This window comes from Oncorhynchus clarkii, chromosome 29 (genome assembly GCF_045791955.1).
Source record: "Oncorhynchus clarkii lewisi isolate Uvic-CL-2024 chromosome 29, UVic_Ocla_1.0, whole genome shotgun sequence".
NCBI lineage: Eukaryota > Metazoa > Chordata > Actinopteri > Salmoniformes > Salmonidae > Oncorhynchus > Oncorhynchus clarkii.
Window position 1 is genome coordinate 476022 of NC_092175.1, and position 13154 is coordinate 489175.

General features: G+C 42.9%; 1 protein-coding gene across 1 annotated transcript; it reads left to right on the plus strand.

The window, feature by feature from the left end:
• The first annotated feature begins 302 nt into the window (after window positions 1-302).
• On the plus strand, window positions 303-2533 carry LOC139388702 (equistatin-like). The gene is made up of 5 exons (XM_071135552.1): window positions 303-333; window positions 848-911; window positions 1545-1676; window positions 1768-1862; window positions 1944-2533. Exons 2-4 carry the CDS (start codon window positions 860-862, stop codon window positions 1845-1847), a joined length of 264 nt encoding a protein of 87 aa, XP_070991653.1. The 5' UTR covers window positions 303-333; window positions 848-859; the 3' UTR covers window positions 1848-1862; window positions 1944-2533.
• Window positions 2534-13154: the final 10621 nt, after the last annotated feature.

Consider the following 13154-nt stretch of genomic DNA (forward strand, 5'->3'; position numbering starts at 1 on the left):
AAAGGTCTGAAAGTTTCAACAAATATCCTGAAGTATCAAAATTAAATTATATTTCAAATTAAATATAATCTTTGGGAATGTAGTTAAGTGAAAGTTGTCAAACATATAAATAGTAAGGACACCCCCAATAAAACTACTTTATTAGTACTTTCAAATATTTGTACTTTAGTACTTTACACCACTGGCTAATGGCCGACATCGGCAACTCTCGTTGGGTTAATGAGGCAACTAGTCACACCTGTGACAGGTCCTTTAAAAGGAGAGGTGGAGGAAGTAGACCATAACTCACAGATGACAGAGACACCCAGTCAATCCCTTGGAAGAGTGCAGAAGGTGAGATTGTGTCATTATTTAATAGACTATCTGCATCTCAAATGGCAACTTAATTTTATGTGACCCTGGTCAAATGTAGTGCACCATATAGGGTGCCATTTTGTGGAGTGACCCCCTGAATTTAAGAGCATAGACTAATAGTTACCTTTGCAGTAAAGAGGTAGTCTATGACTCGCTCTAGGATGCTTCCCCTTCCCTATCTAGTGCACTGTGGGCCTTTGTCAAAGCTGGTTCACTACAACAGGAATGAGGAGCCATTTGGGAAGGATAGATTTTCCTGTGTGCCAGGCTCTTCAACCACATACAATAGATTAGATACCTGAATTTTGGCGGAAGAATTGTAGCGCCGTGTTGCCAATACTCGGTTCTTGAGGTCCTCAGGACTGGGTTTAGCAATTGTTGCTTAAGTTTTGTACTTAACACAGGGTTTCCTTAACCTCTCCTCTAGTACCCACAGCCATTCCAAATGTTTTAAAATGCTCAACTAATCTCTCTCGTTCGCTCTCTCTCTCAGGAGACTATCACCATGGCGACATTAACCATCATTCTGCTTGTCAGCACAGCTTTTGCTCTGGGAGGTAAGAGTGATGTACCTCACACTTACTCCCAAAATGTTAATAAACATTAGTGGGTGTTGATCTGTCCTCTACACACACGTATGTATTAATGTTTCGTTTCATAACGAGTTGTCCCTTGGCCAGCCATTATCAACTGACACTGGAGAGAGGTTTGTCTTGCTCAAGGGCACATGGACAGATATTTTAACTTGTCATCTCAGGGATTAAAACTAGGAACCTTTTGTGTTACTGGCCAAATTCTCTAATCATCTAGTTCCAGAAATGTATATTGGTGTCTAGATGCTGGACTGCGGTATTCTGATATGAATGGTTTGATCATTCAACTGGCTGTATGATTGGATTGTCTACCAACTATCAGAAAATAACACTGCTACAATTTACCCCCACTTTCAGTCTTGGTTTCATCAGCTGTTTTCAAATGACAGAAACTGAATTTTGACTGCACAGGACTTTTAAACAAGTAGCAGAATTTCAATATTTAGCCAGGAAGTACCAAGGTTACATCTGAAATGGAACCCTATTCCGTATATAAACTACTTCTGACCAGGGCACATATGGGACGCAACAGAAGATTACGGCATGCATGTGCTGCAATGTTATGTCCACATTACAATGCATGTTACTTGTGTCCAGATGCTACGATACGACCCATGACCCCCTGTGAGCGTGCTAGATATGCTGCGACACATGGCCCAATTGGAGCCTACATCCCCACGTGCGACACCGCTGGACGATACACCCCTAAGCAATGTTCGGGCTCTACAGGTTAACACGGACGCACATACACATTTAATTCAGTTGAATGTTACACATACAATATTTACCCATTTTACTGTAACATGTCTATTTCTGGTAGGTTACTGTTGGTGTGTGACCACTACTGGACAGAAGATCCAGGGTACGGACACTCCACCAGGCACTGCTATCAACTGCTAGCAACTGTTCCAAGGGGTGTGTTTGTACATACTCATTCACTAAATGTTAATTCTTTGCAGCTGATTCTGGATGTTAATGTTTTTTGTCTAATTTTAGATGAAGGGCATTGGAATGGAGTCGTTGAAAAGATGGACAGTTGTCTTTACTGTACTACAGGAACTGATTCACATCCCATTTAAATACATGAAGAAATCCAGAGATTAAACTGTTGATTTACTTACTTTATTGTTGGTGTGATATGCTGAACAATATATCTGAACCAGTCCATTTCTGGGAAATGGAGGAAGGAGTAGGTTACTATTACCGGCAGTTACAAGAATTGAAGGTAGTCAAATTCCACGTGACCATTTAGTAATTAGGCTTCTCCAAGCTCTGATGCTGGTGATGGTCATTAGTAGTCTACCGCACTTGCTAACTGCCTGGTACTCAGCACTCTATTGTCCCTCTAATCACTCTGTCATCAATGCAAATGTAATTTGAAAATCAAAATCGCTTAATGAGCTCTATAACCTATGCAATTGCGGGAGAACAGCCTGATGGCTTGACTTTAAAAGAGGATCCCATCAGCTTCTACAGGCTAGATCTACTATATTTACAGCACCAGGCAAAGTTTGAACACACCGACTCATTCCAGGGTGTCAGTAAAAATATTTTCTGCAGTGTATAATAGTGATGACATCGAGTATGAAATAACACGTATGTCTTAAACAAATCAAAATATTTTGATATTCTTCAAAGAAGCCACCCTTTGCACACTCTTGGCGTTCTGTCACGATGATTTTCAATCCCAATGATGACTAATCAATTGCTTTGACCAATCCGAGGTTTGTAAAACAATGGGTTTAATTAGGCAAAGACTCAGATTATGCAAAAGATTAACACATTTTATTCAGAACTTTCTGAAGTCCATTATACAAAGACATCCATTTTGTACTGGTTCCTTACTTACGGTTTAATTGTTCTTGGTATTTTCTTAGGCACATTTTGTTCTCTCCCAGTCCAACCTAGTTGGAGTTGTTTAATGTTACACCTCCATATCTGCAGTGGAAGATGGTGGACCTAGAGCGGTGTTATTCAAACCATGAGTCATACCTATGATCGGTCTTCTCACAAAAACGTCTAGCTTCCGTACAGTTTGACCTACAAATTCGTATGACCACTCTCTGGAAAGGGGAGACCCTCACGAACACGGTATTCTCGATTTTTCTCTACATCCTCTACATCCTCGTCAGAACGTCTACGTGCCAACTTCTGTTTGTAAAATCTTTGGGCTACAAACTAATGTGACCCCACTTGTCACAATGTTCTCCGTTTTGCCGTTAGGGGAGGAGGCCCTGGTGCAATCCACCGTGCGCCCAGCGGGAGGCCCTGAACTGCCCATGGCCAAAGCCACAGGTGCCGGGCGCCGCTCGAGAGGTCTCTTGTCTAGCTGGAGGATCCATTCGGAACGCCATCAACCGGGAAACAAGAACCACAACCTTGGCCAGACCACTTGGGTCAGCCGGGTAGGTCCACTTTAAAGACAGGGTTTGAGAATATGTGTCTCTGGCGCCGATGCATTACGGGATGACCACCACATGCATCGCAGCCTGGGTGTGTCACTCCCCGCACCGGAACACCAATGTAGGGCCACTGGGTCGGCTGGATCTCGCACGAACGGTGCGCGGCTGGAGCGTATCGAAATAGGGGTCAACCGTCTCCGAAAGGGGCTCCCCTGATAGAGGCCAATCCACATGGGGCGGGAGGAACCGTCCATCAGAACACCAGCCGATAGGGGCCCTCCCAGGTGGAAAACAAATGCAAATCGGTCAGAGGAAATTAAACTGTCTGGACAACAGAGGAGAACCATGGAGACGCACCGTGAACCAAGCGGGGGCTCAATATCCTCCCACCGCCAAGCTGGGAAACATGGATCATAAGTTAAGACAAATCGGGCGCCGATTTTCAAATATTTTTGCAGGAATCATTGCGAATGATTTTCCGAAGATTGTATCACCGCCGGGCTGGGCAACCTGAGCTTTTGCTATCTTATCCGCCAAGGCGCTAGACGAGGGGCTTGTTAAACCACCAAATCGGTCACCGGCGGAAAAGGTCCAAAGTACCATGGTTCGGAGGAGCTCACATCCCTCGTGTCCGTTTCTCATTTTCTATCCGGGCTGAGCAGTTTGGCACCGCTCCCGTCTCTCTTGGACATGGAACTCTTGTTGTCAAAAACCAGGTTTCTGATTTTGCGCCGGTACCTGTCTGGTCCACCTGCTACTGAGTGTGTCATCACCGGACAGGCCTAATTGTTGACATAAGCACTGTCAATCACAGGGCTTTAGTGTGCGCTGCGCCATTGGGGGTCAAATTCCGATATACCAAAACTTCAATAACTCAAAGTCCAATCTGGATGGGGGGTTTTTTGCACTAAAGGGCACACATAGACAAGCATTTCCATTAAATTAAAACCGTTTTTGTATAAACATTTAAGTGTAGGTTACAGGGAGCATAGGTTCCTTTGAATGCAAACTTTTTAAACATGGTATAATTGTTGCCCATCACGAGAGAGGGTATGAGCCGAAATTTGACCTCTAGCCCCTCAATTTTTTTATAATTTTTTGAAAATTACAGAAATTGGTCTAAAAAAGAGTTCCCACTTTTCACTGGTGTGCATCGGGTGATTGGATTTCGGCACCTGGTAACCTAAATTGAAAAACGGTTCTCAATGCATTTACCGGTGTTCCTAATCTTCATGCCCGCTATGGGAGCACCCCACTACGGCCCTTTATCAATGGGGGCCGGCCTGAGTGTTTTATGGAAGGTTTCAAAAAAAGTTCTGAAAAACGGCTAAGCCCCCACACATCTCAGAAATTACACTATGTTTTCTGTGCATCTGGTGATTGAACGGGTTACCAGTTGACGATGGGGGGGGGGGGGGGGCGGCGGCTCCTGGTGCCACCAGAGCTGGACTGGGTGTCCATACACGGGTTAGGGAGACCCCATAGGGGGGCCCCACACCCCTCACCAAGGTCACCTGGTAACCCAATGTAATTCAATGACAGATTCATACTTCTCTCTCATTGCACTAAGTGCAGCATGGTGATTGAACTGGTTACCAAGGGAGCTCCATATATCCATGCCTCTGGGCTTACTCTCTCTACTCTGCCTGCCTGCCCTCTATCTTGGCCTGTCACTTCAGCTCTGTGCACCTGGTAACCCATAACACCCTGGTTATTCAGATCCCCAGGCCTCTATACATTCTCAACTGTGACCAAATGACACACAAAGACAAGGGTGAATTTCAAATACATTTTCTTTATTCATCAGTGAATCATGGATTGATTTGTCCCTCAATTAGTGACTGCGCCCGGCAGGCGTTATGAGGCAAACTATGGTACCGGTAGTACCGTGCCTGCGTTTCCAGAGAGTGACACATATGGTCAGCCACAGTTCCCCGGTCTGTAACCGACCCTTGGTTAAAGTTCAATGTGGCAACGCTTCGTCAAATTGTACCGAAGTCACTTTACTTCCAATGCCGAAATCTGCAAATATCTGGCCCACATACTCACAGAGATTACAGTACGGTTGACCGCGGGATGTGAAAAAGAGTTCTGTGTCTGAGGTCATTCCACTCAGATGAGGCCTGATCTGATGGAATCGTTTAAGCTTTTGCGACTAGCAAACCCGTATCCGGGAGCGTAATCATAGCCTCATGCATTAGCATAACGCAGCGGACATAAATACCACTAGAAACTTTTCCTATTCATGAAAATCGCAAATGAAATGAATAAAATATATTCAAACAGAAGCTTAGCCTTTTGTTAACAGCTGTCATCTCAGATTTTCAAAATATGCGTTACAGCCAACGCTAGACAAGCATTTGTGTAAGTTTATCATGGCATAATGCTATGCTAGGCTCTGCTGGCAGCAGGCAACATTTTCACGAAAATAAGAAAAGCAACCAAATTAAATCATTTACCTTTGAAGAACTTCGGATGCTTTCACTCAGGAGACTCCCAGTTAGATAGCAAATGTTCCTTTTTTTTCCCAAAATATTATTTTTGTAGGCGAAAACGCTCCCGTTTCTTCATCGTGCTTGGCTGAGAAATCGACCGAAAAATGCTACTACTACAACGCCAAACTTTTTTCAAAATTAGCTACATAATATCGACAGAAACACGGCAAACGTTGTTTAGGATCAATCCTCAAGGTGTTTTAAACAAATATATTCGATAATATATCCGTCGAGGCAATTGGGATCTCATAAGAAGCGATTGGAAAAATGGCTACCTCAGTATTTTATGCAAGATTTTCTGCGGGAGACACCATGTGACCACATGCTATATATGGTACCTTACAGCCATTCTTCAATGGAAATGCCTAAAAAGACTTCACAATGCTGTGGACACCTTGGGGAATGCGTGGAAAATGTAAGCTCATTCGTAGCTCATTCACAGCCATATAAGGAGTCATTGGCATGAGGCGGTTTCAAAAAATGCGGCACTTCCTGATTGGATTTTTATCTGGGTTTCGCCTGTAACATCAGTTCTGTTGCACTCACAGACAATATCTTTGCGTTTTCTTTCCAACGCTGTCAATTATATGCATAGTCGAGCATCTTTTCGTGACAAAATAACTTTCATCCAAAATGTTTAATAGCGCGACCTATTAGCAAGAAGTTAAGTGGAAACGTTATTTTCGTTTGAGTTGGTTGATCAAGGACGCAAGACGATGTAGAGAAGCTTCTGCAATGAGTCATCTGTGTCAACAATAGTTTGAGGGACGAAGCAATGGCCATGCACGTATGGGTGCTTCCGGGAATCAAACCCATAATTCTTTGGTTGCAAGCGCCATGCTGTACCAACTGAGCTACAGGACCACAGACAACAATAGCCAACGTTACGTTTCTCTCAAGATTAGAATACTTGTGCTGTAGCTATACAGTAACACGTTAGCTAACGTGCTAGCCACAGTAGCTAGCCAGGGCTACAGTTTGCATCCATGCAATACTTGTGACATACATTTAAATCAGGTTTAGCTCATGTCAGCTACAATGTAGCTGGAATCATTTGTAATAACTGTTTATTGCCAAGAGTGTGCAATGCTGCCATCAAGGCAAAGGATGGCTACTCTGAAGAATCCCAAATATAAAATATATTTTGATATGTTTAACACTTTTTGATACCTACATGATTTCATATGTGTTATTTCATAGTTTTGATGTCTTCACTACTATTCTACAATGTAGAAAATAGTACAAATAAAGGCCTTGAATGAGTAGGTGTGTCCAAACTTTTGACTGGTACTGTATACATATTGGGGCGGCAGGGTAGCCTAGTGGTTAGAGCGTTGGACTAGTAACCGGAAGGTTGCAAGTTCAAACCCCCGAGCTGACAAGGTACAAATCTGTTGTTCTGCCCCTGAACAGGCAGTTAACCCACTGTTCCTAGGCCGTCATTGTAAATATGAATTTGTTCTTATAAAAGGTAAAAATATATATACAGGAGTAAGCCTGTTTTGAGTATTTGTTTAATGGCCTACTGATTCTGTGAGCACCAAGCCTCATGCACCAGCAAAATGTTGAATTAAGCAATTTCACAGATTCTGCTGTTTTTCATCTTTGCTATGCTGTAATAATGGCTTTATAATTTTTAGTCGTTAGATCAGACTTGTATTGCTTAACATTTGCTTAATTAACACTGTTCCAAATGGTCAGAAAAAAACATTATTGTAATCTAACAGCAACTGTTTGGCACACATACTCACGCAATGTTTACCTTCCTTTTTCTTGATCTCCAGTAGTTTCCACAACTAAGTCAAATGTCTTCCGTACCTTACATTTTGACATTTCGTGTATAGTTAGTGAGAAAGTCCATATTGCAAATGTACGGTCCCTTACTAGACGTCCGAAAACGTTTGTAAAATTCGCGGTCGGCGTCGGGCCGTGCGGTAGGGCCGGACCTACCGGGAAGTCATCAAATGAACTTTGTTAATTTTTCCGCTGTCCCGGAAATTCCCACAAGAGGGCATAAGGAATCATATTGCAATTGTACAAAACATCACGAATCACGACGGGGCCTTATCTCGAAAACTGAAAATATTTTGAAGCCGAAACTTGGTGAGCGTAGGTTTGGCATAATGGGCAGTTGGCCCTGAACAAGATGGCGTCTAGGCCTCAACAGTTTTTGAGTTATGGCCATTTCTCTGGGATTAAAGGTCCAAAATGAAAATAGAGAAATTATTTTTCCACTTCAGGTCAAAGTCAAGGAGCCTCCAGTGTCAATAAAAAAAGAACCAGCCATTTATGTATCGTCATTTAAGAGAAATCGTACAATGACAAATTGGTGATGTTCACAAATAGGCATTTTTTTTCAACAGTTACAGATCCAGTTGCAGGGTGTTCATACGAATCTTTTTAAAGTGTGCTGCGGAGCTCTGCGAGATTTCTGTGATTTTCTATGATTTTCTGAAATAACACACACTCACTAAACCCTCCGTAAATAACTAAGTTCTTAACATAAAGACTTATAACTCAGGATTCTGTAAAGGCATACCCCAATCAGGATATGAGTTTATTTATAGGTTCCTGTGCCAACCGGAAGTGCCTTAAATGGTGTCATAGTGGCAGTTCCCAAGGGTTAAAAAGGTCAGATCTTTTCAAAACTTCATATGTGTGATTAGGCAACCCCCATAAACTGTAAGTCAGTCATTTCTCCCAACAGATCTCAAAGAAAAGCTCCCTCACACACACACAGGATGGATGGAGTGACAAAGTGCGGTGCTTAAAGACACAGAGAGCAGGCAATGGCATTACCATAATCCCTAGGCCGTGCCGAGTTCAACGAGATATCCCGCTTGACCATAGCTCGCTCGGTCTAAGCGCAGCGACCATTAGAATAGTAGGCCCAAAATGAAGCCTGCCCCACAACGTCATTTGATTTTGGGTGACAGTGAGAGAACCGTTAGGGTGAGAAGCACAATTCAAACACAGGAATGTTCCCAAAGTCCTCCCGATCCGTGCAAACCTTGACCGTGTGGCATTAACCCTTAATAGTTAAAAGAAGGTGTTTACATCAAACAGTTTGCATTGACTTCTCTCCCCATAGGAATACATTGCCTGCACCCCTAAATTCAACCTGAAGCCTATATGGGTTATGAATGCCGTATGAACCTGTCTTCGGTAACAGTCCATCAGGCCACTATGAGGTCTACCTGTGTTAATTCTAAGCTTCCTGTGCCAACCGGAAGTGCCATAATTGGTGTCTCGGGCTGTTTCGAAGGGTTAAAAAAGTCAGATCTGTCCAAAACTTCATATATGTGATTAGGCAACCCCCATGAACTGTAAATCAGTCATTTTTCCCATAAAATTTCAAAGGAAAACTAAATCACACTAACACACAACTTGGAAGAAGGGACGTATTGGTGTGCGTAGAGACAGACAGTGGCTGCAATAGTTAGCTTTGTTCGAGCTAAAAAAGAACCGTCAGACCTAGAGTTCTAGACCTCCGGTTACGTGGCTCTAGAAGGTTCTCGGACCGAGGAACAGCCTCGTACATTTGCAATGACTTCAATTCATTTTGACCATTACGAAAATGACGTCATTTAGAAAAGTCTCAGAGACGCAAGGCTAGGTGCATTGAAACCGGCTCGGCCCATAGAGACGGACCCCAACGTTTCTGTCCGATAGCTCATTCAAGGACCCCGTAGCAAGGCATGTAAAAAAGTGAATTTTCAGCACCAATTAGGGTTTTGCTCGGGTACCGAAGGACCTATCGAGCCGAAACTCGGGATTCGGGGTCGCCTCACATAGGCCTACACATAATGTCCGAACTGGACCCGCAGCTAGAACGTAACTATGTGTTTTACGTTTTTATTATGTTTTAAACTGAAGGCGCTGTGAATTATGGGCCTGCTCTGACATATGTGATAGTTGGCTTCTAAATGAGTTGGAAAAAGTGGGTTTGGTGTCAATTGATATCAGTTTGGTGTCAGAATGACATCTAATTGACTGATGGACACTGACTTGCTAGTTGACTTTTGTACATTTGCAATGTGTTTAAACGGAGAGGGATCATCACCAAAATGGCATTCTGAAATCAACACAAAAAATGGCATCACCATAGTCTCCAGACTGTGCCGGGTTCAACGAGATATCCCGCTTGACTGTAGCTCGCCACCTGTTGGATTTTTGAAGTGTAACAACTGGCACTTGCCATATGGCATTTGCAATCAACTTTGCACGAATCAACGCCACATTGGGTGGTATTGGACATCGTGTATATGGTTTGTCCAATGCCAATGTTTTGCCATTCATTTTTGTCCATTTCAGGGGGGTATTCCCTTCCACCGATCTGACTTCCCCTTTCCCTCCTAAGCAACTAGTAAACATTCACCTGTTTGGTGTTTATTTTTCACATCCTCCGCATCCATTTAGCTGTCGATATTACTGTGTTCGGAGTTTGTTATAACCAATTTATTGATTTGATTATGATAGGCTATAGGTCAGTCCCTATTTGTCACATGCATGTGATGCTTACATGTTTCACAATAAGAGAGCAAGGCTGAGGAAATAGGTCCTGCTTTTTGTAAACAAGTTAGGGATTTCGCTAACAGAACTTTTCAGTCAGAAACAAGGAAGAAACTAAATGGCTGAAATTATGTTGCGTCTTCAGCATGGACAGCACAATAAACACTTGCTTGTGGTGCCTTTTCGCTGCAGTAGGGAGGAGAACGAGACAACGTGCGCCTGTCACACAGGCACTCGCTGTCATTTCTTTTAATACAGTGTCACCATCGGGCTCTTTCTTGAGTCGTTTGTGTGTCTTAATTATTTAATCAAACAGTGTGCTTAAAGCATCAGACAAGCTCAGTGCCTATGTAGGTGATTGTATTCAAACACATAGGGTGTGTCTGATATGGAAAAATATATTTTAACATTACAACAGGATGACTCTCGGTCGACAAAGATTGTTTGTTGTCGGGGACAGCCCTACAACCAGTCTTACCCTTGCTCTACTCAAAGGGCTGTATTGGAATGGCTTCATACAGTATCTACGTGTTAATCATTGACTATATTGTCTTTTTAGACCAAGAGAAACAAAGTGGAGCAAATCACTGATACAGATGCAGGTCATAAATGAAACTCTAATTTCACTGAATGTAATCCTTTTGCATGTAAAATGTAATTTAGTATGGACATATATTGAGCAGAGGACTAATAGCAGAGTGCACATGTTATCCTTTCTTTGGGTACTTAACTTCACAAAGTACACAAAATTGGCTAATACATACTTGCCTCAGAAGGTTACATGTTTTCTGACTTCTTTACCTTGGTGAATGCTGCTTTGCACACAGGTCCCTCTACATCTGTGGAATTCTCTGAGATGGCAGTTCAGGGGACATCTCACCAGGGACAATCTAATGAAAAGATCCTAAGTGAGTGTGTCTCCGGGGCCTGTCAGACCAGGGCTCTTGACCTCCCGCCAATCAATCTGGATGCTTTCAACCCGATTATCATCCGGTTTCTGGAAAAACTTACTGAGGAGTATGTCCAAACTTCTATTGTAGTATTTGAATGCAATGTCACCTGGAGGATTTTATAAATTGTATGTGTGTTGGTGTGCTTTTTGGTGCTAAAAACATCTAATTATCTCCTATAGGCAATGGATGCAGTAAAGCATTGTCAGGATGGACCCTGTAAGTCCCTTAACCTTGAAAATGATTCATAAATATATTAATAGATGTTTCAAGAATATTAGATACAAGCCTTTTATCTATCTACAGTATCATCCACACTATCACAAACAGTTACATTCAAATAGCTTTAGCTTTTTAGTAGCCTACTGCTTTTCATGATTTCCAATGTATGCCACTTTCATGATTCTCATGAACATATGTAAGATGGTTGGTATCTCTTCGAGGAGCTTGGTTTCAGAGCCCGGCTATGAGTAATCTACCTACACTGTTTCGGTCCTACATGTGATGAGGGCACTGCTTGCAGAGATGTGCCTGGAGATTGTGCGGTTTGTATCTGAGGCCATCCTGAAGGTCATCATCCCTGCAATTTTCCGTTTTGTACGGACATACAGCCATGTGTCTCCAGTATCCGGCAAGTCTCTGACAGAATCAGAGAGATCCTCTAGCACAAACCTGAAGGTTCGCAAGAGAGGCAGCAGCAAATCCTCAAGGTCTGCACGGCAAAATCAAGCTCTTCTCGTAACGGGTATCTTCAGTCATTCCTAAAGAAACCGGTTTCACCTAACTATTCATAACCCATTTTGTGAAGATATGTTTTGTTATCTGTGTAAGAGTTTACCCTTAATGACCAATTTAATTGATTACTGAATTATGTATTAATGTCACTACCGTGTCTACTATTGAATATGGAATGCTGTAATGTTTGCTTTGTATTCTCAAAGGTCTCAGACAGTGTTGCCAAATACTCAGGGAGATGGTGAGTCTATATCATCTGAGCCACTCAGGGACTTTTTGGGGATTACTGAGGACAGTCTCCTCACTGGTGTCCAGGATTCCTTCAAAGAGTCGCTGAACAATGTCCTCTGTATCCAAAGAGAGGACCAGGTAGACACTCAAAGTCTATCCCGGGTTATTGTTGGAGAAGTGTCAAAGAAGGTCAATTCCATAATCTCTGTGGCCATCCAAACTCCCATCTCTGGCCGAATGTCCCCTGTTATTTTTGCCAGTGGTGGTGTCTCCAGAACCAAGGTTGTTGAGGAGATGGTGTCTGGCGTTTCCAACATACTTCAGATGTATATTAATGGGAAGAGTGTTGAGCAGATTGTTGTTCTCAGAGAGGATGGTGTTGATGTGGATATGACACATTTAACAGGACAGGTGATGACAGCCCTCAGTGGCACTGTTTTGAACTTCAGCAATAAGGAGGAAAACGATCCCGACAAGAGGGAACTGCTTTGTGTTGTTGCTGACCATATGAAGATGCTTGAAGCTTGTAAAAGTCCTGAGGAGATGCTAAAACAAGGAGAGAGCAACCTCAATATCAAAGGTGCCAAATCTAGTCTTCGTCTGTCAACACAAAGTATGGACAGACTACTCACTGGGGAGTTTCAGACCAAGGCCACTGAATCGATCCGGGAGATTGTTAAAAGATTCAGGGGTTGTACATCATGTTGTTCTGGCACTACATCATCTAGTCCAACTCCTCGGATAGGTGAGATCAGAGACCTTATGATTGACCCTGAGGCCTCTGAGTTGGTAAGTACCTTTGTTTCAGACATGGACAATCTTACCCAGTCTATCAGGGCATCCTGCTCTCCTGCACAGAGTGAGCAGATCCTTCTTGAAAAC